This window comes from Lagenorhynchus albirostris, chromosome 13 (genome assembly GCF_949774975.1).
Source record: "Lagenorhynchus albirostris chromosome 13, mLagAlb1.1, whole genome shotgun sequence".
Lineage (NCBI taxonomy): Eukaryota > Metazoa > Chordata > Mammalia > Artiodactyla > Delphinidae > Lagenorhynchus > Lagenorhynchus albirostris.
In genome coordinates this window covers 51,710,262-51,736,799 of record NC_083107.1, presented here as the reverse complement: position 1 = coordinate 51,736,799, position 26,538 = coordinate 51,710,262, and the positions used below count along the sequence as shown (strand labels likewise).

The 26,538-nt window shown below is 49.6% G+C and overlaps 2 protein-coding genes across 3 annotated transcripts in view; one reads left to right on the top strand and one right to left on the bottom strand.

The window, feature by feature from the left end:
• Positions 1 to 26,538, bottom strand: part of ATP6V1E2 (ATPase H+ transporting V1 subunit E2) — a 438,965-nt gene that overhangs the window by 242,139 nt on the left and 170,288 nt on the right. The gene's annotated exons all lie outside the window — the stretch shown is intronic.
• Positions 1 to 26,538, top strand: part of EPAS1 (endothelial PAS domain protein 1) — an 89,396-nt gene that overhangs the window by 28,989 nt on the left and 33,869 nt on the right. For both annotated transcript variants that reach the window (XM_060169904.1, XM_060169902.1), the window contains exon 2: positions 20,386 to 20,576. In XM_060169904.1, the coding sequence (XP_060025887.1) occupies positions 20,386 to 20,576 (191 nt within the window). The remainder of the gene's footprint in view (positions 1 to 20,385; positions 20,577 to 26,538) is intronic.

The following is a 26,538-nucleotide window of genomic DNA, read 5'->3' as shown; positions in this document are numbered from 1 at the left end:
TGGGGACACCTCCTGGAAGGGGCGAACCGGGCGCTCGAGTGGGCCTTGGAGAATGAGTGGAGGCCAGGCCCAGTTGGCAGATAAGGTGGGTAGAGGCACCAGCTATGTCCATTTCCCCCACCAATGTCCCCCCCACACAACTACTCCTCGCTAAACAAACATGGGAGGCGGCAGAGCCAGTTAGGTGTGGGGGAAGGAAGCGAGGTAGAAAGGACAGATGAGGCACAAGCATGATCTCCCTGGCCTCAACCAGTCACTGAGAATTTCTGCTCATCACCCAAGCGGTCAGCAGTGGCCTGGCTTGATAGGCCGGTTCATGACCTCCTGGCTTCAGATGAGCAGACCACAGACCCTCACAGAGCTCTCGGCCAAATTTCCTTCAGAGCAGGGCACCCAGAAATCCTGTGATACACGTCAGCACCCTCTGTGGAGGCGTGAGTACGTATCGTATTTGCCTCCACACAGGCACCCACCAAGGTAGGGAGGACAGACGGCGTCATGGAGGTTCAGAAGGGTGAATGGTGCAGTGACTTGCTGTTACAGCCCTTTGGAGAAAATCGGAGATGAAAACGGTTCGGAACTCGGGTCTGCTTTCTAGGCCAGTTTCCCAAGCACCTTTCTTCTCTCCCAAATTGTACCCTCTCTCATTCTCCCTTTTCCGCTCCTTTACTTTCATAAAGAAGTTATTTTTTCCCAGATAAGCAAGATGGAATCAAACTTTGCAACCTCCAAATGTATGAAATAAACATTATTCCTAATGAGCCTCTGGGAAAGTGCTCACCTTTGAACTTGGCCAAGGATTACGGAGCAGAGAAAATGTCTTAAGAACTTGATAGAGTGTTAGAGCTTCCTGGATTTTTAAAGTCAAGTTACATATTACATTTCTTTTCCTTAATAAGGGCAGTTCCAGAAATCCTTCCTGATGATTAGACCATGTCCAAAAGCGGAGACCTACACTCCTGACGCTGGTTTGGGGCTTGTCATCTGGGTGCTAGGCAACAACAGGACGGGAGGCGCTGTTTCCAGAATGCTCCTACTTTCCTAGGTCTCAGCCCCTACTCTCTGGGTCCTTGTCCGGGAGGAGAGGAGCATGTAGGCTGTCCTAGGGTGCGGTAAGGGGAGCCCTGGAACAGAACAGGGAGATGTTCAGGGAACCCAGTAGCTAAAAGGTGATAGGGCCGAGGAGGGCTCCCACCAAGACGAGCTTTTTTTCTGGACACCTTGCTTGTTCGTTGGCCTGTGCTCATCTCTATTTCAGTTTCTAAGAAAATAATAAGAGTTCTGTTAAAAAAAAAAAAAAACTTTCCTAAGGATAAAACACCACTGGCTATCTCTATAGTCTCTGCCTGCCTCACATGGACTATTAGACATTTTAATTTCCCTAGCTATTCCCTCATAAGCTAAGAAGTTCATCTATAGACATCAAGGTGCGTCCTTCACAGAAGGACATATCCAATTAGGAATGTGTAACTGCAGAACATATTCTGCTTGAGGTCCCAGAACATTTGTGCTGCCCTGGGTTTGTTGTAACAAGCAGAAGATATTTTAATTGTTTACTTTTTCTTGAAACTTTTCCTCCAAGTTTCCATCTTCATGCTTTTAATCATGACCAGTAAGCTCCGTGCTCTCCCATCCCTGTGATGGCATGAACTGCACCAGGCACCCCTAGTCCCACAGAGGTCTACAGTACCAGGGCTTTATAAACAGAGCCCAGCAACGTGGATGTCTGTTGCTGAGCTGTTACTGCTTCGTGGCAGAGGCTGCCTTTCTCTGCACCCCAGCCCCCAGTCCCTGCACACGGGGAAGTTTAGTACACAGACCCTGAATTGAAAATACCCCATGAACAGGCTCCCTCCTGTCCTGCACCCGCTTAGTGCAGCTTATCTTTTAAAATAAGCCATCCTGCAAAGAGCAAGTTCCCTTGGTGGCCTTGGGGTTTGTTGGAGGTTCTCTAGAATCGGCAACTTAGCTGTGACCTCGGAAGCCTTGGCTCTGGCTAGGGAAGGTCTTTGCGCCAAAACAGGCTCAGTGCCCATGGAGATAATCACCTCCTGTAATATCCACACAATCATCTCATTGTCAAAGCACAAGGAATGCAAAAATAGAAGAAATGCCACAACAGGGTTGCCCCATGGTTCAGCTAACCCAGGCTTCTGCTTCTGGCTGAGGGCACCCTGGGACACCTCGGGAGGGACAGTCCCACCTGTTGTTCTGGGTCGGCCCTGATTGGTTAAGGCCCATGCTCCTAACACCTGAGCTGAGCGCCTCTTTACCAGGCCTCACCAGGCCTGATTCTGCACCATCTTCTCGGGAACCCCTTCACCCCCTTTGTCCTGGCTCACTCCTGTTGTCCTTAATATCTCCCTGAGAAGCCCTCTGTAGTCTCTGTTTCTCCTCGCCTTGGTCAGGGCACCCGCTGTGCTCCCAGAGCTCTGGTTACTGACTTCTGCAGCAACAGTTTCAATCTTACACGTCAGGCATGATTCTAAGCACACTGAGTGTGTGTAGCACTTACTCCACACAAGAGCCCAGGAGGCAGGGACTTTGAGAGGAGCTGTTTTACAGGACACTGAGGTTTAGAGAAACCTAAGTGACTTGCCCTGGGTCACAGAGGAAGCGTCTGAGCTCCCAAGCCCAGGTGGTCCATCTGACCCATGCCCTGGCCTGCTTGTCCATCCCCCTCACTAGGCTGTCATCTCATTGTGGGCAGGGACCTACCTGTCTTTCCTTCTGTATCCCCCAGTGCCGAGTGGACACTCAATAAATGTTGACTTAATGAAAGCAAAATTTCACCAAACATAAATGCCAGATGGGATTTAAATTCCAAAGAGCCGAACTTCTTGCCAAAAAGCTAAAATGCAGAGGAGTACTTGCTCTTTGAGCTCAGTGATGGTGCCTTTTTAAAACACTGGTTGCTTTAGGACTTTCTTCTACATGCCGCAAAGTTGGGGGATGTAGTGTGTACAGGACAGATGGGTTTGTCACAATCTCGAAGGCGATCAGAAGTCACTCCAATGAAACCAGAGCTGCATCTGGCATTTTTTAAATAATTAGAAACAACCAAGCAGGAACACAGAAAAGAGCATTTCTTAGTTGATTCTGGAGAAATGAACCTTATCCTCCTTCGCACCGGCAGCGGGATTTGCAGTGTCCCAGGCACAGCTGAGACACAAGTCATGAGAACCACCACCAGGGTTACACAGCGCCCCTCCACTCAGGTCTCCCCACATGGGGGCTAATCTTCTAAATGGTTTAATCAAACCCACTGTGGCCTTTGAGGCTACAGGGACTTTGGGGCTGTTTTTCCCCTGGGCTTAAAGTCTTTCTGTGCTGCTGACTCACATGTTAATTATTGCTTTCTGCAGAGCGGAATTAGCAGCGCTGCCCCACTCGCCTGCCTGGATGTTATAGGGCTGTGCAGCCCCCGGCCCTTTCCCGAGCAGTCAGGGGGCCAGCGTCCCAAACACAGAAACCAGGCTTCACTTTAGAGTCTGTGGGGAAAGGGCTGCTGAGGGCGCTCTGCTTGGCCCAGGATTCTGAGGGTTAACCTCCCAGTCTTTTGACCAAAATCTCCTGAAAAGTGTAGGCAAGAGCTTCAGTTCCCTGTCACCTGTCAGCATTAATGGACAGAACTGGTGTTTCACAGAAATAATATCGACTTATTTTCTCCTTGACTGCTGGGCTGGATAATGAAGTAAAAATGACATTATCTCTAATAAAAGTGATTTGCAGCAATCACTGATAGAATCTCAGTACCAGAGATTTGCCATTAGCAGGTTAGTCAGATAAGGGGAGCAGCTGGGTTCTGTTAACCCCCTCCTGGTCTGGTGTGTGTGTGTGTGTGTGTGTGTGTGTGTGTGTGTGTGTGTGTGTGTGTGTGTGTGTGTGTGTGTGTGTGTGTGTGTGTGTGTGTGTGTGTGTGTGTGTGTGTGTGTGTGTGTTAGGGGGTGGGGTTGAGGTTAGGGGACTAGATTTTTAAACATTGACGTTTTAGCTAATGGTTTATTCCAAAGTGTGGGTTATTCTCCAACCCTACTTGCTTACCTTTAGGATTGTATTGGGTTTTTAAATTGTTTGGTTCTTTTCCCTTAGGATTTTTGTGTTTGGTAGCTTTCTTTCTTTTTCTTTTCTTGGGTTGGCCCATTTTCTCACCTCCATGTTACATCACCGAAGGGGTGGAACCCTGGCCAAGCCCTGGCATCCTCCTTACCAGAAATCTGACTCCCAGAAGGTCATCTACACATATGACATGAGGGCTTTGGGCAATGGGTGGTATTGGGCAACAGACGGTTCTGTTGTGTCAGGGAGGTGGGGTCAGAGGCAGAAACCTCCCTGATCTCATCTGGAGGGTAGGGAAGAGGAGGGAGAGGAGGGGAAGGGGGAGTAGGGAAGGAGGGGGCCACCGCTGTCCGCACTTGTTCACCAGTGTCAGTGAAAGCTGACTGGCGTCTGGCTCACTGAACACCCCCTGTGATGTGGACAGCAGGCACAGCCAGCAGCTTCATATGAAAACCTCCTTAGGGTATGGGGATCTGTTTCCCGGGAACAGCGAGGCGTCATCGGATATTAGGTAACCTAGTGATGAATGCGGCCACCATCACGCCTCTTTATTAACCCACTTTCTACCCAGAAAGCAGCAAAGCATTATAACTCTGCAATCCTAGTCCCACTGCTGGGGGATCACGGCTGGTTTAGCCTTCATCCAGCTCGCCGTGTGTATCTGAAAGAGCTAGACGAAATTGTTATCTTTGGGGTAAGATGCAGTGCCAGCCTCTGTCATACATAAGCGGCTTGAAATTTTGCCTCTGCCCTCAGAGAAGATCCTTGAGATGAGGAATACTAAGGTGACGCTACCTTGCAGTTAAGTGAAACAGCTCAGTTCTCCAGGCGTTCAGGGCAGGGGTGAGAGGGAGAGATCAGCGTGGGCTGGGTAGTGTGATCAGGAAAACCTCTGATGGTGGTGGGCCTATGTTGGTTCTGAAAGTATAGGGTTTGGAATGTAGGAAAGGAAGGATCACATTTCAGATGGGAAAAAAATAGCTGGGTGGCAGGTGGGGAGCTGAGTTATGGGTGGTGGTGCAGAGTGTTGTCTGGCTGGAGCAGGGGGTGTGCTGCAGACGTGTGGCAACTAGGGTTGGAAAGCAAAGCCGGGGCTGGTAGACCTTGGGGGGCATCTAGAGCTTGAACTTCATCGTGAGGGCAGTAGGGAGCCACTCCTCTTTTTTCAATAGGGGGATGACATGCTGAAATGGTTCGGGGGAAAAGGGGGCTGCGCTGGTGTGCTGTTCCTCTCTCTGAGGTCTGATTGGAAGTGTATTCTTCTTGATTAGTGGTCAAGGAGGTGAGGGGCAAGGGGAGACAGCTAGAGGACGGGGGCTAAAGTCTGAAAATAAATGCAACACCCCTGGAGCCAGAGGAGGCGTGCACCCTTGGTCCAGTTTTGTTTTCATCCCATGGGTAGCGTTTGAGTTCCTATTCAGCAAGAATGCCTTGCTGACGTCTCTGTGGGCTGAGCCGAGGCTCCAGCTTGTGGTGGCCCAAGGGTTGCTGCCATATTTAGAGCTCTTAACAAAGGGACTTGTTTCCCCTGGCTTTTCTCCCAAGGAAGAGGGGTTCTCACATTCGCTGTCCCATGTGGCAAAAACACAGCCAGCAGAAGAGGGATCCAGGCTGGGTTCTGCGCTGCCCACCACCTGGTACCTCAGCCGCTAACTAGTCAGTGGGGTAGGCAGTTACCGGATCATCAGCTTTAGTTCCCAGTTCTCTTGTTGTTGACAGCCCTCCTCTGTGCTTGGCATCTTGTGGTCACTCAGCCATGTGCGTTGAGTGAAGGCATTCTCCCCACCCTGACTTTTCCCATCTTGCACCCTCCCCTCCAGCCCGTCTCTTGAACACCAGCACCCCTGCTCACTCCCCAGCAGTGTCTTTGTTCTCATTCCTCCTGCCCTCGTGATTGCCCCCCCCCGTAACTGCCCCTCCTTCGAATGCCCCCTCCGGTGCCGCGTTCCCCCCATGTTGTCCAGCCTTGCAGACTCTCTTTGCTCAAACTCCCGTGGCATCCACTGACCACTGGGCCAGGCCTTTGGGACTTGACTCTTCACTTCTCTGCAAGCGCCCTGAGGTCAGGAGTGGTCGTTCCATCTTTCGCTCTATTGCTCACAGCCCCAGCACATGAAAAGAGATTCACAAATATTTGTTGAATGAGTGGAGAGGAAAAGCTATTGCTGGGGGAAAAAAAGCCACAACCCTGTTTCCCAGATTGCTCAATATTATCATTTGAGAGCATGATAGTAATATGGGGAAGACTTTTTGGCATTTCCCATGGTTTTTGATGACTTCTCTACCAAAAAATGGAGTGTAGCTTGTTAAATGTGTGTGAACATCTCACTTCACATCGTAGTATGACGGGGCAGAAATGGGACAAAGCAAAGGCTTCATCTGTGGCCATATAAACAGGCTGAAAATTGTGGTTCTAAAGGAGAGAAAGGGTCTCTGAGTTCTCTCTGGGTTCCTTTCTCTCTCCTTTCATTTTGCCTTTGCCTTTGCTCACTTTCTTCATTCTGTAGACAGGGAGGCTAGAAGGGGTTATGGGATGGGGGGAGGAATGAGAGATCCCATTCAGATCCCACCCTTCTCTTGCTGTTTTGAAATGCTCTAAAGACCAGGCCCCAGAAGTTCTGGCATCCAACTGGGATTAGTAAGGCAGATCCTATGGGTGTTTCACTATTAACATACGATCAGGCATCAGTCCTGATGAAAAGACTAAACAAACGTTGTTTCCTTTGAAATTAAAGTGTCTAAAATGAAGAAGAGAGAACTGACCCTTAAAATCATGTTCAGTACTTGAGAAGAGTTCCCTCTGACAACTGTCTATTCCAGTTTTGGCTTTTTAAGTTTTTTTCAGCCAGAATGTCTGACGACACTGCCAGGGGAATTGCTGCCCCCTCCTTCCTGAATATACCCAGCGCTGGCCCCTGAGGCAGCCCAGTTCTGTTTTCTCATGACACAGTGATTATTTTTGGCACTGCACATATTTTCTCTAATGTTATTACTCCCCCCTGCCCCCCCTCCCACCCCAGCCCTCGGTTGCCTTTTGCGGAGCAATTGTTTGGGCAACTCGGTGTAAAGCAGGGGGTTACTTTTACTTCTGTGTGGTGTGGGGGGAGGGAGTGGGAGACAGGAGGCCTGCCTTGCCTCCTCTGCAGCACCCCGGCCCCCGTGAGGGTGCCAGTGCAGGGGTCCCGTCCCCCTCACCCCCGCTCATGAAAGAGCCTGCTTTCACCAGGCTCTGGACTCACCATTCATCCTCTCTGCCGACAAGATTTGAGGGGCTATCTCGAGGTGACGCTGGGGGCTGCACCTCAGGGACGGCATCTTAATGACTTGACTTGGCGGGCGTTAGAACAGCCCCATTCAGAGTGAGTTCACTCCCTGTGCAGTTGGCTCACTCGGCCTCTGTCCATAGATGTTCTCTTGTTCACGCTGCGTGAGGAAATGGAGATTTCCAAGTGGGAAGCAGACTTCCCAGCGCTTTAACTCTTCCCTGAAGGGGAGAGGAGCTGCAGAGAACGAAACACAGTCTCAGCTGAGCCAGCTGCAGCTCCCAGGAGAGGAGCAAGGCTTTTATCTAATGTCTTCAGGGCTGGGGATGGAGGCCAAGGCACCAGGGATCCCATTTTCTTTCCTCCCGGAGAGGGAAAGGAGAAGAGTAAAGGGCACACTTGAATTGTCCTTACAGTCAAGCAGCAAATATTTACTTAGTTTGTCTGCCCTGGTCCAAGGTCCCATGAAGGATGCACAGAAGTAGAAGATGTGTGTCTGTGCCCCACCTCACCAAGGCACCAAGGTCCTCACAGTCCAGTTATAGCAGCAGGAGGTTTGCATAGAAAAGCCAGCAAGACCCTTTAATGAGGGCCAGTGAGAAATTTGGGCAGGAAGCCCCTTGGAGAAGGGAGTGAAGGTGGCCAGGGAAGTGGCTGGGGGAAGTAGGGCTGGAACTGGCCCCAAGGCATGGAGTTTTAAGAGATAAGAAGGGATGAGATGATAGCGATGGGGAAGATGTGAAGGGAGAGAGGGGCACCAAAGTAGGGCTTAGTGAAATCCCATAAAGAAATATAAAAAGTAAGATGCTTCCTGGCAGAAGAGGAGACCTGCCTTGTTAGACTTTGGGTGGCTGTGGATGGATAAGGACAGCATCCAAGTAGCACTGACCCAGCCAGATGCTGGTATCTCCCTCATGTCCTTGGTCTCCAGATCTCACGTGTCCCCGGGTCTCTTTCTATTTAAACTGTGGACACAGACCAGTAGAGTCAGCATCATCTAGGAGGTTGTTAGAAATGCAGAACCTGAGGCCCCAGCCCAGACCTACTAAGTCAGAAACTGCATTGTAACAGGATCCTGGGGTGATTCGTGGGCGGAGTCAAGTTTGAGAAGTTCTAGACTGTGTGACCCCACTGGCAACTGTCAGCAGCGCTAGTTCAGACCCCAACTTTGATTCAAAGAGCTGGGGAAACACACACACAAACATCTTTGAGTGTCTCTGAACTACGGCTCTTCCCAGATGGAAATCTTTTTTTCTAATTAGGAATTGGATTAGAATTTTTATGTCTTCCATTGTTTATTTGTTTTTTTTGTAATTAATTTATTTTTTGGCTGCATTGGGTCTTCGTTGCTGTGTGCGGGCTTCTCATTGTGGTGGCTTCTCTTGTTGTGGAGCACAGGCTCTAGGTGCACGGGCTTCAGTACTTGTGGCAGGCAGGCTCAGTAGTCGTGGCTTATGGACTCTAGAGCGCAGGCTCAGTAGTTGTGGAGCACGGGCTTAGTTGCTCCGCGGCACGTGGGATCTTCCCGGACCAGGGCTCGAACCCGTGTCCCCTGCATTGGCAGGCAGATTCTTAACCACTGAGCCACAAGAGAAGTACTAGATTTTTATGAATGATCTAGAACAGCAAGCGACTTTGAAGAGTTCACAGAACAGAAATCATTTAAGCGGTTTTTATCTAATGTCTCCAATTTGTACCACTTTGTACTAATTATGCTTTAGAGGACTCCAGAAGAACAGATAATGGGGTCCTTTCCCTCCAGAATAGGTGGTCTAGTTAGGGGGACAAAAGCTACAGAAGTGAAGTGAGTGGAGAACAACGCAGGGCCGGATGGTGCAGCACAGAGCCTCTGAACTGGGATGCGGAGAGGTCAGCGCAGGTGAGGCCTTCCTGGAGAAAATGGGCGGTGGGAGGTCCTGGAAGATGAGCGCAGTTAGGTCTAGGGATGAAGAGTGTGTCCTCCAGGAAAGGAGTGGTGAGGGGAAGAGCAGGCGCTAGGTGTCAGCCCCCAAGGGGACGGTAAGCTGCTCCCCGCTCCCTCTAGAGAAAGTGCTTGCCTCATGCCGGGAAATCCATTTTACATCTGGGGCAGGGCACTTTTTTCTTTATCCTTCTGTGCAATTTCTTTGTCAGTTCTCTTAGCTGAAGGCAGTGTTGTAGGAACAGGATGGCTGCATAGGCAGAATGGCTTGAGCCAAACCCTAGACTGTGCTGTTGGAAGCTTGTGGGATCCAGAGGAAGTAGGCTGCTGATGGATAGAAGCCTTAAGGAAAACCCTAAATCAGATCGGGTACCAGCTTGGGTGTGGGGAAACAGCCTCACGTCCAAGGAAGTGGTACCAAGGAAAAGAGTCTATAGCGAGAGTGAAACCTGTAACCTGTGGTGTCTGTAGATGCTGAGAACAACCTGTAACCTGTGGTGTCTGTAGGTGCTGAGAGCAAAGTAGGAACTTTTTTCCTTTGTGAGACAGACATCTCCAAGCAGAGACAAATGATCCCGCTGGGCCTGGTTTGTCATTGTGGGTCTGACCTAGAACAAGAGGGTGACCAGGATGTCCCCTCTGCTGCTTCCCAGACCAAGAGCTCATCAAATTAAGTATCCGTAGAGGGTTTCACCCCCGATACACCCGGCTCAGCTAAACCTTGTGAACCTGTGAGAGGGATCTGCTTATGGGCATTTTGGGGAAGGTTGCCTGATTGCCATCAAGAGTATAGGATTTAGGGTCAAATGGCAGGTTTGAGTGCTAGCTCCATCACTGGGGGACACCAGGCATGTCACTAACATGTCCTGGAGTCTGTTTCGTCATGTGTGAAATGGGGATGATACACTCCTTCCTCCCCAGATTGTTCCAGGATTAAGTCAGAGGCAGTGTGATGAGAGTCCTTTATCCAACGACAAGCGCTGCGTGTGGTTCTTTCTTCGCTGTAGCAGCAGCAGCCCTTCGGCTTGCTGAGGTTAATTAGTCCCTCAGCTGGAGTCTGCACAGTGGAGGGGTTCGGGCAGTAGCGGGCATCAGAGGCCGGAGAGGACAGTGGGGAGCCAGGCAAATGCTCCTCGTGGACGCACGCCTTCCTCCCGTCTTCATGGGGAGTCTTCTCTATCAGTGCACTAGACATGCTGAGATCGGGGTAGGTGGAAAGAAAACCTTATTTTTACACTGGGGCATGTGGTCCTGCTGACCCACAAGAGTGGCCATCTTCGCAGAACTGGATTCTCCAGGTTCAGTACAGTTGGTCCTCTTTCTTCAGACGTTTTAACCTGGACACTGCATGAGGGGAAGAGGAAGCCCGAGAGAGCCGGTCAGAGGGCAGGGAACGTTGCTGAGACAGTGCGCACACCCCGCTTTTCCTTCCCCGGGTATCTCCCTCTGCAGCACTTCCTCTGGGGCTCCACATTCAGTAATGGTGGCCATGATCCTGAAGATGCTGTTACCAAATTCGTCTCCTCAACTTTCAGAGGCGATCACGGTGAGGAAGCCATGGGGAGCTGGCGGCAAGCCGGATATGTCATCTTGTGTTATAAAAATAAGTTAAAAAGCAACACCTGATACAAAGGTAGTTATCATTAGTGTTATTTGTAACAGCTGGAAATTAGAAATCATTTCTGAACATCTGTCAAGCGCATTGTGATCCACCCATACAATATGATATTGCTGGCTGTTAGGAATATTTCTAAAGAGTTCTGTAAAATGTGATAAAATGTTAAGTAACAAGCATAAATCCAGTGAGAGCTCAGTTCTTTTCTTTATACCTTTCTGTATTTTCAAAATTGCCTGCACTAAATATGCATTACCCTTATTCCACCAAAGCCTTTTTAAAAAGTGATATCTTAAACTAGGTTATGAGATGGTACTGCATAATGAAGGTCTATTTCCAATTGTGTGTCACAGCTAGTGCTGCTTGCCAATGGGCTCTCTGTTCACATGTCCTTGAAAAAGTCAGAGCTCAGGGGTTTGGTTCCAGCTCCACACATTCCCATTACCTTTCTGAGCCTCAGTTTTCCTCATCTCTAAAACGGTGCCTGCTCTTTGTATCTTACTGGGCGAGATTTACAGATTAACATATAAAGTGCTTTATAAGGTGTAATGAGTGATACAAATGTAAGGCCGTATTCCTCACTAATATGTTGAATAGAGAACCCCGCTAAGGTTTGGGCTTGGTGAAGCTCAGCATAGACACAGATCGTCACTGTCACTCCTGTGCATGCACGCTTTTCCCAGCTGGGCTGGAGACTGCACATGTCCTCAGATGACGTAAGGAGCTGGGTCATCTGGAGCCCCAGATGGGCTATACCTATGGGGCTGCTTGGTAATTGGGTCTGCTGCTCTCTTCCCCAAGGCTGCCTGGGGCCTAGAAGGCCACCAGATAAGCATCTCCAGTGGGCCCCGAGCAGATTTGACCATTAGAGGGCCATGTTGGGTGGGCCCCAGACATTACTGTCAGCTCTGAATGCAGTCCAGGCCCTGTCTTCAGGGGCACAGACCACCAGAGTGGGTCAGGGAGCTGGGGGCTTAGCCCCAGGGGAGGGGAGGTGGGGAGGTTGAGAAATGAGACACTTCCCAGGATTCCTCCTTCAGGGCAGGGCTGAGTGAAAATACCTGTTCTTGTTTTAGCCACTCCAGCCCTGACCTCTTCTTTGTATCCCTTCTTTTAGGGCTTTTGATACACTAGTCTGGAGTATTAGTCTTATCTCTCAGTTGGGCTGTGCTCTCTTTCAGCGCAGAGACCAGGCCTCTCACAGAGGCATGCGTCTTGAAGTGTATTGATGCCTTTCCCCCTTGTGGAGTCCTGTCTGACCTGCCCCGTTTCTCCTGAATTTGCTAATGTAATTTCTTCCATTTTGACTGGCTAACTTTGATGGCCTTTCCTCTCCTATATAATATATAATCTATATAATAGATTCCCTTACGCATCACTACTGTCTTCGACAAACATCAGAATATCCCAGAAAGTTGGCCACCACCACCGTCTTTTAAAATATCTTGCCACTCCTTTGGAATTGCCTTCAGAGCCAAAGACCATTCTTTTCAGTACTTTCAATTGTGGCAAGGCCTTATCTTTGAGGGCATATTTTATTCTTTCAAACAACTGAGACCCATCCACAGCCAAGTCTGGTGGCTACACAGGATAATGTCATTTGGGGTTTAAAATGATGTATGTTCGGGCTTCCCTGGTGGCGCAGTGGTTGAGAGTCCGCCTGCCGATGCAGGGGACACGGGTTCGTGCCCTGGTCCGGGAAGATCCCACATGCCGCGGAGCGGCTGGGCCCGTGAGCCATGGCCGCTGAGCCTGCGCGTCCGGAGCCTGCACTCCGCAACAGGAGAGGCCACAACAGGGAGAGGCCCGCGTACCGCAAAAAAAAAAAAAAAAAAAAAAAAAAAAAAGATGTATGTTCTATGAAGTATTATGATTGATTTTCTTGTGTGACTCTGAGGTTCTTTCTAAAGGACCTCCCAAAATACTTAGAGCAGTGGCCGTATCACCAGAATAAAGTTTGTACCTTCTCCCGAGGTGGCTATTTTGAGGGGCTGTTGCCTTTTGTGTGGCCTCGCTTCAAGTCTGTCTCCTTATTTTCACCTCCCTCTTTCTGTCAGTCATAGCCTCTGGGACAGTGATGGCCACATGAGCTCCTAGATAAATAACTGTTTGGTTTATGATGGTGACTCCAAATTAACTGAGTGTGGCCACAGTGCATGGTAGGGGGAGAGATGTGGTTAGGGTTAAGAAGTAGATCAGGGTTTCAGTCCTCCAAAGACAGGTGATCACAGGCTCAGAAACCTTTTACTACGCCCTCCAGGTGATTCTTCTGCAGGCTAAAGTTGAGATCCATTGCTCTGCAAAATTGGGACCAATGCCACTGCATTGGTCAGATGAGAATCTGACCAATGAGATGAGGATGAGATGAGGATCAGATGAGAATGTTTATGAACTGCACCTAGCCCCAGTGATCAGTAAATATCAGTTTCCTTTTCCTTCCACCAACAAAACAAAACAAAACAAAACAACACACACAAAAACAGCCTTTTTATTTTAAAGCTGACTGCTTTGCAACAGTGGTCCCCAGCCCTGGCTGCACAGGAGAATCACATGGGAAGCTTCAAAACCCCTTAACAGGCTGCACCACAGGCCTATTAAACAGGACTCTCTGGGGGTAGGTGTAGAACCCAGGCATCAGTTTTTTGAGGCTTCTCTAATGATGGCTGTGAGCAGCCAGGATTGAGAAGCACCGGCTTTGGTTCTGCTCTAATTTATTTATTTATTTAAATTTATTTATTTTATTTATTTATTTTTGACTGTGTTGGGTCTTTGTTGCTACGCGCAGGCTTTCTCTAGTTGCGGCGAGCCGGGGCTACTCCTCCTTGCGGTGTGTGGGCTTCTCTTTGCAGTGGCTTCTCTTGTTGCGGAGCGTGGGCTCTAGGCATGCAGGCTTCAGTAGTTGTGGCTTGCGGGCTCTAGAGCGCAGGCTCAGTAGTTGTGGCGCACGGGCTTAGTTGCTCCCCGGCATGTGGGATCTTCCCAGACCAGGGCTCGAATCTGCGTCCCCTGCATTGGCAGGTGGATTCTTAACCACTGTGCCGCCAGGGAAGTCCTGTCCTGTAATTTAATCCATGAAGCAATCAACCCCTAGGTGTAGGGCAGCCACTCGTCCTGATCTCTGGGGCCTGAAGCTGGCACGTTCCTTCCTTCCGGCAGCCCTCGTGCAGCAGTGGCACAGCCTCAGTGAAGCGTCACAAAAGCCCCCTCCCCATTGCATTTGACCTTCATTTCATCCATTTACAGCCTTCTGCGAATTGGCACCAGCTTAGAATTTCACCACCAGCCAATAGACTGATCCAAGCTGGTTTAATTAGCTTCAGTCTTTCTCCTTAACCTGCTGAAATCCATTCTGCTTCTAAGCCTTCGAACCTTATAGGGAACAGGTGTATTGTTTTGATACCCTGATGGCCCACAGGCGTTAGGCGTGGGAGCCCTAATCACGCTAAAGATCAGAAGACTATGGCTCATTAAGCAAGCAGCCCCGTTGGTGCGGTGGGTGAGAGCTTGGGGGCCGCAAGCCAGGCTGACGAAGAGCTGATAATGGTTCCATTACTGACTTAAGTAGGGATCTCTAAGCCAGGCTTAGAGCAATAACCCCAAAGTTAAGGAGAACTTTTTAAGTTAATGAAGCTCTGGGCAAAGCGGTTTTTCCCTGGTTGAGTTACAGCATGTGCACGCTGAAGCTTTAGGACCGTCAGTTTTGTCTTAGCTTTTGATTGGCTGCCTGGTCCCTAAGTGGTTTTTTTCCCTTAGTTGGGATCAAGTGTTTCAGAATTTGAGTTGTTTTTTTTTTAAGATGTTGGGGGTAGGAGTTTTTATTAATTAATTTATTTATTTTTGCTGTGTTGGGTCTTCGTTTCCGTGTGAGGGCTTTCTCTAGTTGCGGCAAGCGGGGGCCACTCTTCATCGCGGCAGAATTTGAGTTTTTAACTTGGGGAGAATACGTATAAATTTGTGTATATGAAATGTCCCCCCCAAATGAGAGAAACCGCTTGTCCTCCACCTGTAGCTTGGAGAGAGACATTCGTGCAGGCTGGGCCTGCAGCTTTTTTATGGAGCACTGTAGAGGCACCTCGGATGGCACTGCACCACACGCCCAGCCGTGCGTGATGCAGGCTGCGTCCTGCACCGATTCCCCTTCTTCCTACTCACACTCCATTTGAGCTCGGGTATTGGCTCTTAATCCTACACCTAAGGTTCCAGGTCTTTTTCCGAGGTGAGTGGGTGCTCACCTAAGGGCAGCATCTCCCCCCTACCCCACCATGGAGTCTTTACGTCACTGTATCTTTTCCAAATCGTCACCCTTCTCGTCTTCCCGTAGTGTACATGGACATCCAGTTGGTGGGAAGGTATCTAACACAGCCTGGCCCATGTTGAAGGTAGACAATAAATAGCAGTTTCCTTGCTGCCAGGGGAGAACCTTTGATCTTGGACCCAGAAGAACTAGGTTTGAGACAGTGTCTTTTAGGAAGTCACTCTACCTCTCGAAATCTCCACTTCTTCATCTATTAAATGGGGATAGGAGTTTCTCTCTCTCAGGCGTTTTGTGAGACTCACATGAGATAAAGTGTAAAAAATGGGCTTTCTGCACCCCTCAGACACTGTAAGGTATTGCCACTTGTCCTTCTAGGATCAGCTGGACTCCTGCCTCACTGGGTAGCCTGCCCTGACCTTGTTTGCTGACATCAGCTTGTTTCTTATCTTAACCACCTATCGTGCTTATTGCCTGTGTTTATTTCTCTGGTTCATGGGCATGTTTCAACTTGTTGGCTCCCCAAACAGACTGCGTACTCCTCGAGAACAAGGAATGTGCACCTCCACAAGGTCCGGAACGGAGCTCAGTAAACACTTCTGGGTCCACGCGAGACACAGTCAGCCAGGGCCACATTCATGTGGTGTGTTCCGTATACCATGTTATTGTGCAGGAACCCCCTGTGGTCTCAGGAGGACCACCAAGAAAGACGGGAGCAGGGACTTTGTAGAAAGAGCAACTGGAATAAGAAATACATTTCTGAGTCTTTTCTGATGATCTGGAAAACTTAGATAAAATATCTTTTTACAAAAAAAACAGAGAATTCTAATATGCCATGTCTAGAATTATCATTAAAAAAAAATTCTGGTCTATTGCAGTGAATTCTAACACCCATCTAGGGAGAGAAAATAAGGCACAATGAAGCCTCATTGACCTAAGAAGGGTCAGCTGCATGACCCAACAAACTAATCAAAATCAGCATGACCCACAAATACACCTGCAGCCCTGAGACAGCGTTGACTTGGCAATGAGCAGCTGTAGGGCCAAAGTCTGACTGTGACTAATGCTCAGATTAGCCTGGCAGTGGGATCATTACTATCCGTCTTGAGGGTTTCATTGGTGGAGAGCTTTCTAGTACTTCCAACCCTTCTACCCTCATCTCGTTTGATCTTGACAAAGAAGACACGAGATGGCTCCCATTTCAGAGATAAGGCAGTCAGGGCACCGAGAATGCATTTTCTTGTTCAACATCAGATAGCTAGATAGTGTATGGCCAGCACGTTAAAACACCAGTCCTCCTAACTTCCCGTCCCCTGATCTGTTGGCTTGAGAGGCCCAACCTGGGGTAGATGGGGTGAGGAAGTCAACTGGGTGCATCAGTTAGGCCAAGGCAGGTCTCACCTTTACACTTAGCATTAATTATTCTTGTTCTTCCGTGTTGCTAATTCAATATGGCAGCATTACACATGTTTGTCTGTTCTTCCCAGAGTCAACGTTAGACAGATATCTCTGGGCTGTGTCAAGGTTAACTAGATAATCCAATTAAAGTCATGCTGGTCCCAGAGCACAACTGCAAAAACAAGGTAGCTAAAGTGGAGCTCAGACTTTTAAACCAAGAGACTGCATGTGATTCTCAACCTTTCTTTTTCTAAACGTTAAGATGTTGCTGTTTCTTTATTTCTTGCTATAGCCACTACCTCCAACTGTTAAGCAGTAGAAAGAATATGTATTGGCCTAAGAGATGGCTTCTAGCCCTAGCTCTACCACTAATTAGCAGAACTGCCCTAAGTAAGTAACTTAACCTGGTCGGGCCTCAGTTTCCAGATCTGTGAAATGGGGACAACAGCAGTGCCTGCCTTGCCCATCTCATATGCAGGGGGTGAGGATGGAATTAGACAGGGAGCACTCACATGTCTCAGGACATCTAAGTGTCTGCTCACTGACTGTACACCCTCCAAGAGCTTATGTAGGCACTTGCTTTGTGACCTTGAGAAGTTACGGATGATGTCTGAGCCTCAGTTCCCAAGTGTGTAAATATGCTCACAATACCTACCACAATTGTGTTGTTAAGAGGATTATAATGAGGTAATACGTGGAAGGTTCTCGGTGCAGCACCCGACACAAAAGTGGGTGTCAATAAACATTTGTGTGGCCAAGGGAATGTAGTAGGAGCCAAATCTCAAAGGCCATTGGCAGACAGAGCACCGACTCCAGACGGCCTTTTCCTTCCCTGGCTCTTCCTCTCTGTCTGCTCTTCCACTTCAAAGAAGGGGCAATGGCAAAGGGAAGCGCTGTGCATGCAGACACTGATGTAAATGTCACATTGATGTAAATGTGCTGGTATCTCTTTCACCCAGGAGGCCTTCTCTAGAGACCCCTAATGGCTGGTCATGTGTTGATGATGCTTCTGTTGGGGAGCACGACGGTTGTGCTGGAGAGTGGAATCCAGTGTCCTAAAGACGCTGGCTCTCATGACACGCAGGTGTGATGGGTACAGTTGTAGCATCCTGTCCCCTTCCCACCCTCCCTTCCTGGGCCAGGATGCGTGCAAACCTCGAACAACTGTTTTCGCTCCACAATCAGAGGTCGGGATTAAAATGCAAATGAGAGGGACTAGCATACAAACTGCCACTACAGGCTGGAGGAAGAGCAGGGTGATCCTAAGGGCAGGTTCTGAAGGCGTGGGGTGCAGGGACGAGAGTTCTGAGAGCTGGAAGTCAGGGGCAGAGGAGGAAACGTGCATTGGGTGAAGGAAACAGAAAAGGGAGATAGGACAAGAAAAGCAATTTCACTCGTTTCACAATTTTTCTGAAGGTTCTTCCTGACCATTAACAGCTGTTGGAGTTTCCTCCTGCGGTCTGAGTCTATGAGGCTTGATCCATCCAAGGAGCTGGTTGTTTTGTTTTTCTAAAATGAAGCATGTGGTAAAGTCAAAACAGTGCCTCTGCCCCACATCTTGGCGGTTTGAGAGGCGGCGTGTCAACATTCCGGGAATCCCAAAATACTGAATTTTCAGTCCAGATAACAGGCTGTACAGCCAAACAAAAGGAGAAGCAGCCCCTGATTTTGGAAGTCTCAGGAGAGAGGATAGACAGAGCAAGCTGGAGCCGGTTGGGTGAGGCCTTGAGAGCCGTGAACTGCATTGGACACCTTTTTAAAAAAATAAAGACAAACTTGTTTATTAAACAAGAAATACAGGTTTGTTTTTTTTATAGAAACATAAGAAAATACAGAGAAGCACTAAGAAAAAAATTCCTCCTAACCTCACTGACCTGACACTGTAACATTTTTGAGCCTAGGGAGGCAAGACATCATTGATGGAGAGGAGCCTGGATTCCGGGGCCCAGCTGCCTGGTGCAAAGCCCCACTTCCCCATTTACCTGCGCAGAGGCTGCAGGTGAATTACAGCAGTCTCCCCTTATCCACAGCTTCACTTTCTATGGTTTCAGTCCCCCACAGTCAACCCCAGTCTGAATATATTAAATGGAAAATTCTAGAAATAGGCAATTCATAGGTTTTAAGTCTCATGCCATTCTGAATAACATGATGAAGTGTCCCACCATCCCATTCAGGACATGAATCATCCCTTTGTCCAGCGTATTTGTGCTATATACGCTACCTGCCCATTAAATATAGGAAAAAACATAGTACAGGTAGGGTTCGGTAGTATCTACGGGGTCAGGCAATCCCCTGGGAGGCTTGGAATGAGTCCCCCGTGGATAAAGGGGGACGACTGTACTTAGTCTCTATGGACCTGTTTCCTCATCTGTAAATTAGGGGTAATAATAACAACTACTTCTAAGGGTAGTTGTGAGAATTAAAGAAGCCAGTGCAGTAGTGCTTAAGACAGTCCCTGGAACATAGTAAGTACCGTATACGTGATAGCTGTAAGAATAACAGTTATTAGTATAGGAAGTGTTATGTATAATACATTGCCATGAAAATAGGATTATACTGTACTCTTTTGTAACATTTTTACTCTCACGATGATCTTTTCATGAATATATTTGTTATTGATATTAGCTAACATTGACTGCTTACCATTGGTATAGGCCTGGCACTAAAGACTTTACAGAAGTTGGGGGCTTCCCTGGTGGCACAGTGGTTAAGAATCCACCTGCCAACGCGGGGGGCATGGCCTCGAGCCCTGGTCTGGGAAGATCCCACATGCCGCGGTGTAACTAAACCCATGCACCACAACTACTGAGCCTGTGCTCTAGAGCCCACAAGCCACAACTGCTGAGCCTGCGTGCCACAACTACTGAAGCCCACGCACCTAGAGCCCGTGCTCCACCAACAAGAGAAGCCACCGCGATGAGAAGCCCGTGCAACGCAACGAAGAGTAGCCCCCGCTCGCCGCAACTAGAGAAAGCCCATGAACAGCAACGAAGACCCAACGCAGCCAAAAATAAAATAAATGAAAAATAAATAAATTTATATTAAAAAAAAGATTTTACAGAAGTTATCATATTCAATCCTCACATTAACTCTGTGGGGCAAGTACTGTATTACCACTTTACAGATGAGAAAACTGAGGCTAATCAGGTTAAATAATATAAACGTACAGAGCTGGTGAGTGGCCCTCTGTCCTGCAAGGAGAAGGAAAATGAGGCCTGCTGGTAGCCTGTCCTGGCAGGATTAAAGAGGAATCGTGTTTGTGCTCAGTCCTTTTTAACCCTCAGCAGGTGTGCACGTCGGGACATCAGACTGACGGGTATCTGGCTGACCGTTCTTGGGCTTTAGTGGCATTTTCGATTTTTACGGTGGAAATCACTCTCTGATACGAAATGGGATCTAAGGTCCCGTACTGGGCTTCATTGTCTCTGAGAGCATTTTATCCAGAAGCAGATCTTCATCTTGTTCTCCAGAGGCTTTGACAGCCATCTGGGCCACTGGCCACAGCTTCCTCACCCTTCCCTCTCCGTCCCTGGGCACTCACCTCAGTCCCCAGATAGCCCTGGACCAGGTCCCAGGCATTGCCAGTGGATTGATTCAATCAGCAAGGCTTTGTTCAAACCCCACCCACGTGAAGCCCTGTTGTGGACTCCATGGCGCGCAGGAGGGGAAGGCGGCCGAGAAGACACGAGACGCGTGAAGGCAGAACTGACAGTACAGAGCTGACTCTCTGCGGCTCAGGTGACTGGCGTGAGCCCGCGTCAGCTCATCGCGAGGGTCCGGCCGTGCCGTGGGTGGGGAGTCCCGGGGATGTCGTGACCAGGGGTGTGATGGGATGACAAGTGACGTGCTAGAGACTAACCCCTGCCTCTCGATGTAGGAGTAGCTCGGAGAGGAGGAAGGAGAAGTCCCGAGATGCTGCCAGGTGCCGGCGGAGCAAGGAGACGGAGGTCTTCTACGAGCTGGCCCACGAGCTGCCCCTGCCTCACAGCGTGAGCTCCCACCTGGACAAGGCCTCCATCATGCGGCTGGCCATCAGCTTCCTGCGTACACACAAGCTCCTGTCCTCAGGTGAGGCTGCGGGCCCCCGGGCTCCTTCCCCACGTGCCCTCGCACACAGGAGGTGCCACTGGGCCAGAGCTGGAAGGCCACTGGCACAGAGGGAAGGTCTTCCTCCCCAGGAACGCGCACTCTGCAGACCTCCCACCCATAGAAACGCCGTCATTGGCTCTTCGTTCTCTTTCGTTGAACATCTTTCCAGCAGTGGCCTTTGCAGTGAGTACAGCCACGGGCTGAAGAGCAAGGGCAGGACCAGGGGAGTGCTTGGAAGCTGAGGGGACAGAGAGGGCTGCGAGGATGAGGGCAGCTTTTGCTGGCTCCCCAGTTCCCGCGCTCTGGCTGTCAGACCCACACTCCAGTCGAGAGTGAGTGAATCCTTAGGAAGCATCTTAGTGCTTATCCGCGGCCACTTTCTCCAGAGCGGAGGTGCGCCCATAGGACCTTTCCCTCTTACTAGTCAGGATGCCAGGCAAAGTATGCAGTGTCTCTGCTCTTAGTTTCCTCATCTGTTAAAAGGGGTTAAAATACTTACTGCATGGGGTGTCTTTAAGCATTAACTGAGAGAAAGTCTGTAAAGCACCAGACCCAGCCACGCTACTCACCGGGGAGCCCCTGACAGGTAACAGTCTCCCCTCAGAACCAACTAATTCTCACCTCCCCTGATAATCTCTGCAAGTCTCAAGTTCACAAAACTTTTTTTATCCCCTTAGAGCTCACCTTCTTCAAAATACCATTTCCCGTTAGTCCTGACCAGAAAGAGGTGGCCTGGGGATTCTGCCAGTGTCAGGTCTGATGCGACAGTCCCCTCTAGTCTGCCAGTTTCTTAACAAAACCAGGCAGCGGGCAGTGCCCCTCCGCACCCCACCTGGCTGTGGCACTGCAGGTGGCAGCACCCAAGGTGGTGAGTGGAGGAGGAGGGGCAAGGGAAGGTCCTCTCGTGCTGGCTTTTCAGTGTTCCTGAGTGAGCCGCGTGCCTTGGAGTGGGGTCGACTCTGCCATCCTGTTATGAAGTGGCTATTCTGGGAAAGAAACCCAGAGCAGAGGGAATCTAGTGTGAGGCGGGGAGGCCAGACCGGCATGTGCTATTCCGGGCCCTGGAGCACAGGAAGGATATGGGGGGAAGACTTTCAGAAAGTAGGACAACAGCTCAGTGGATCCAAGGGTTGGAGGGCTAACCCTGGACTGCAAATCTAAAAAGTCTCAAGAAAGAGCAGACAGGAGGGAGAGAACCCAGGGCAGAGACTTGCTCTATAAATACTTTGAAGGAAACAGGGCAAGGCAATGGCAGACTTGTCACCCTAGATGCTACAGGAAGAGGGAACTATGGGCTGAAGTATAAGAAAGGCTTGGACATGCCATCGCAGGACACGTGTGTACTTTTTTCCTTTAAAAAAGTTTGTCCTCCAGGACAGGTGAGGGCAGTGTCCGGTAGTGTTGGAATCATCTTTACATCTGCACAGAGTAGGGAGTGGAGGACTTTATGACTAAACGGAGACCCCTTCCCCACACCCAGAAGCATCTCGACTTCCCTGTTACAATGCTTGGGATTCCCCTCTTAGACACCGATTTCTTTGGGTTTGTCGCTGCTTCCTTCCACCACCACCACCCCTGTTCCTCCACCAGCAGGGGGCCCCGAAAGGAGTAATACATTAATCCTGGGACATCTCTCTGATTGAATTTGGACTTGTAGGATGTTTCTCCTCATTTCACAGATGATGAAAAGTGAGGCACAGCAAAGTTAAGGTTGCTCCAAGTCACACATTTAGCGCCTGGAGTTCCAGTCCTTTTGAATCCATGGGAAGAGAGACATGGAGGGCAGGAGCATTCTGCAAACCTGGCCAGGCGGAGATGTCGATGAGGGCTGAGGACTGGGGGAAGGGGAGGGTTCTCCCTTGGAGGAGGAACCAAAGTTAAACAGAGGCACCAGGGGCTGGCCCTGAGCATTGGGGTCTGCAGGAGGTCCTCACACACTCAGTGACTGTTTCTACCCTTGCTCTTGGTGCACGGCCTTGGTTTCCGAGCTCTCCCGTGCATAACCGTCCCCCTCAGTGGTTCAGGGTTGGCTTGGACAGGACACATATTGGAGGCTCTGAGCACATCTGCCTGCATGTGTGCTGGCGTGAACCCCGTGTGTGCCAGATATGCCCAGGGAGATAGGACCAGAGTGGCCACAGCGAGACATCAACGCATCCCCTCCCAGGGCGGTTGCAAGTGTGGAAGCAAAGTGCCTGTGCTCTGGCTGGGCTTGGCCCTGGACTGACCAGAGCCCTCAGCGTGTCAGCTCTGGTCCTCTCAGTCCCGAGGAAAGAAATTACAGAAAAGGATAAAAAGTGTCCACATTTGGCCATCTGGTCTGGGTGTCCTTGAAGGAGCAGTTCTCATAAAACATGCATCACCTGGGGGAGGAGGTGGATGGCTTTCTGCGCCTTCTCTTCCAGGCCGCTGCCACACATTCTTTAGACCAATTGTTGTTATCGTTTTTAGGAATTGTATGCGAGACAGGATCTTGTTCTTTTTCAATCACATTTTGCTTCTTCAAAACATGCAATGCAGCGAAAAGGAGTACAGGATTTGTGGACAGTTGGACCTGCCCTGGAACCTCAGTCGGGCTGCCTTCCTTCTCTGCAGCCTTGTGAAAACCTCTTGACTACCTTTGAGCTTTACTTTCTCATCCGCACAAAGAGGATACCAGTACTTACCGTGGACATTGGATATGAAAGCCCTTTTCCTCTTGCCTGCCACATATGGGCTCTCAGTAAGTTATAGCTTAAGAGATAAAACTTACTATGAACAAGCAAATTGATTTATAATAAGAGTAGTCTTCTGGGAAGAATGATGTAAATGAAAACCCAGTGTAAACCCTTACTGTCCTCTTACCACCTTCTAGCAATTTCTAGCAAAATGCAGAGTTGCCAAGCTTTCCCAAGTCAAAACAAACCACAGATCCATTATTGAAGCATTTCTAACAAAGGTGAGCGCCGATGTTGGCTCACTTTATGATAGGAAATAGCTGGTTGCATACCTCAGAGTTCAAAAGGCTAAAAAAGACCAAGTTTTGCTTTAGAAAAGTTTCTTCTTTACTTAGTAACACGTTTCCCTTTGATTTTCACAGTAGGCTGTTCTGTGTGGGAATGTTGGAGAGGAAACCTCAATGCTGAGAAATTCAGGCTGGGAGTCTGGGCGGCCGATTGAGATTTGTATCACAGGAAGCAAACTGAAACAATAGCTTTATGATATTAGCTTCCACGCTGGGCCGAGAACAGAACACACTCTGACGGGAACATCAGTGGAAATACCACTTGATTGTCTTAAATCCTCTTTCAAGAGGAGCTCCGCAAACTGTAACCAGATGAGGTTCACTCCTGCATTCAGAGAGCCTTAAACAGTGGTAGCTATGCAGAGCTGGCTTTTCACTATAAAATTGATTTTTGGCTTCCCCCATACTCATAGGAGGTAAAATCAAATTCATTTTACATGAGAGCTAGAGGTCAGTGTGCAGCAAGCTTTCTAAGACAAATGTCAGGTTTATTATTAATTCACTGGCATTTGCTTAGTGAAGACATCAGTCTTAACAAGAGATTATGATTTCCTCGTCTCTGGACTACTAAGGGAAAGACATTAAAATGTGGGACAAGTGATTTTAGTTTTTTGCCGTGACCTTTTTCATGCAGGAGAGAGTGAGACCAGAGGGAAAATTGTGGAGGCAGATATGGTTTCTGGTGCCCTCTTAGGTCCCCCCGTTCGGACTTCTTTTCCCAGGCTTTCACCTCTACTTTTTTTTTTTTTTTTTTTTTTTTTTTCCTGTCTCACCCCCTTGCCCCACTCACCTTTCAAACCAAGGCCTTTTTCTGTCCTGTTTGGTGAAGAGCTAGCTGAGAGGCTGATTCATGCCAGAATGTTAATGGCTGAGAGCAGCTAATCGTACAATCTCTTCTAGAGATGCTTTGTTCAGATCATTCCCTTAACTTAAACCAAAAATCTCTGGTCAGTCAGCAGGTATGTACTGACCCCAGCCCAGCACAACATCTTATGAAGGGTAACACAGAGAAGTGAGATAGGATAGTAAGTTATGCACAGAATAAAGGAATGAATTTCTAATGGTGGACTTTCAAAGCCCTTTGGGAGGCCTGCAAGGTCAGATAAAACACAGTGCCTTCTGCCAAAGATGTGAGGGTAGCCCAAGCCTACTACCAGGCAATGGTGGAGTTTAAAGGTGGGGCTAATGACCCAGTAAGTGATTCAAAAATAGTTTCCTCGGGCTTCCCTGGTGGCGCAGTGGTTGAGAGTCCGCCTGCCGATGCAGGGGACACGGGTTCGTGCCCCGGTCCGGGAAGATCCCACATGCCGCGGAGCGACTGGGCCCGTGAGCCATGGCCGCTGAGCCTGCGCGTCTGGAGCCTGTGCTCCGCAGCGGGAGAGGCCACAACAGTGAGAGGCCCGTGTACCGCAAAAAAAAAAAAAAAAAAACGTTTCCTCATGGCTTGACTGGGTCTGCTTTTGCAGTCAGCACACCCAGGGCTGGGTGTAGTTGTGGGTCTGTGGGCCGGAGGGAAGAATTGGTGTAAAAGGAAAGCCCTTTCGTTGCTAACTACCCGGTGACACATCTGCACAGCACATCTGCACCAGGAGGATCACATCAGGGTGGTTTGAGGACCAGTCAAAACACTCCTGGGACTTCCCAGACTAGGAACAGAGGTAAAATAACCCTGGTGGAATAAAAATGCACCCTGACCAGCAGCCCTGGGACGATCTGGTCCCAGAGGCCCGGTCAGGAGCGTTTGCCCTGCCACCTGTCCGCTCGCCCCAGACGCCCAGCTCCTGCTGCCCCTCGGGTCCCGTCCCCCCTCCACCCCCCGCGTGGTGCTGCCTGAAGGAAATGCGCGGTGCTCCGGAAAAAGTGCTCCGAAACCTCAGCCCGCGCATATCCTGGCTGTGGGGAGTCATCAAAGCCTGTTTACCGGGGCTATTTTTAGCATTAAAGAACCGTGTTGTGCTCCTGGGCCCAGCATGCTGCATCTCTGCGGAGCGCCTCTGATCTGCATGAGCCACCTCTCTTCTCTGGGGTCAGACCCTGAAGGGTCCTGGGAAGCAAGTAACTGAGACCTGGAGCCCGAGGCAATTTAAGGACCCTGCCGAGGGTTTGTGGAGCGCCTACCGTGGGTTCCTCTTTATTCGGCACCAGCGGTCTCTTCTGGATTGTTGCGCAGCCTTACGGCGGTTCATCTTTCTCTTCCCCACCAGTCTGTGGATTCCTTGAGGGAAAGGATGCTCTTACACCTGACTTTCCCCAGGACAGGCCTGAGCATCTAGTAAGCGTCACTTGTTGACAGATGACCTGACTGCTTCGTGCCCAGCGTGGGGCAGACATGTAGCAGGAGCGCAATAACTGCGTAGTGAATGAAGGAATTTTCTGTGTGCTTAACACTGAGTCAGAGATTAATGATCCCATCAGAAGATGTGATGCTCCCGAGAAAGGGCAGAGGAGAAGGCAGAGCCGTCTTCAGCCGGATGATGTGCCTGAGCCTCCGGCCCCTCGGGTGAAGGGCTGCATCCGGCCCCGCAGTTTCCACCCTCAGCTCCAAGCTGACAGCACGCTGGCCAGGTTCCTTCCGAAGCCCCCAGGAGTATAGGCAGGTGCTGCGGCAGCAAAGCCTCCCACAGACGAAAGAGGCCTTGCTGTCCCAGGGTTCCTGGGGGCCGGCCTGCTGGCTTCCTGGCCCCCCAGCCCTGGTGACTTCAGTTCCAAGATGTTCTGTTTCCATTCGTGGGCCCTGTGCACCCCTCTCCCTCCCTCCTGGAGGCCAGCTGGCCAGCTGCTACAGCCAATTTCGCCACCTCCTGGAAGCAAGTGTACTGGGCACGGATGGAAACCAGTTTGACTGTGTCGGAACTGTTAAAAAACAGGAAATTTTAAGCAGAACTATTTCCTCTGGGCCTAGTTAACCCAAATAGGGTTGTCTTGGGATTACTCCAG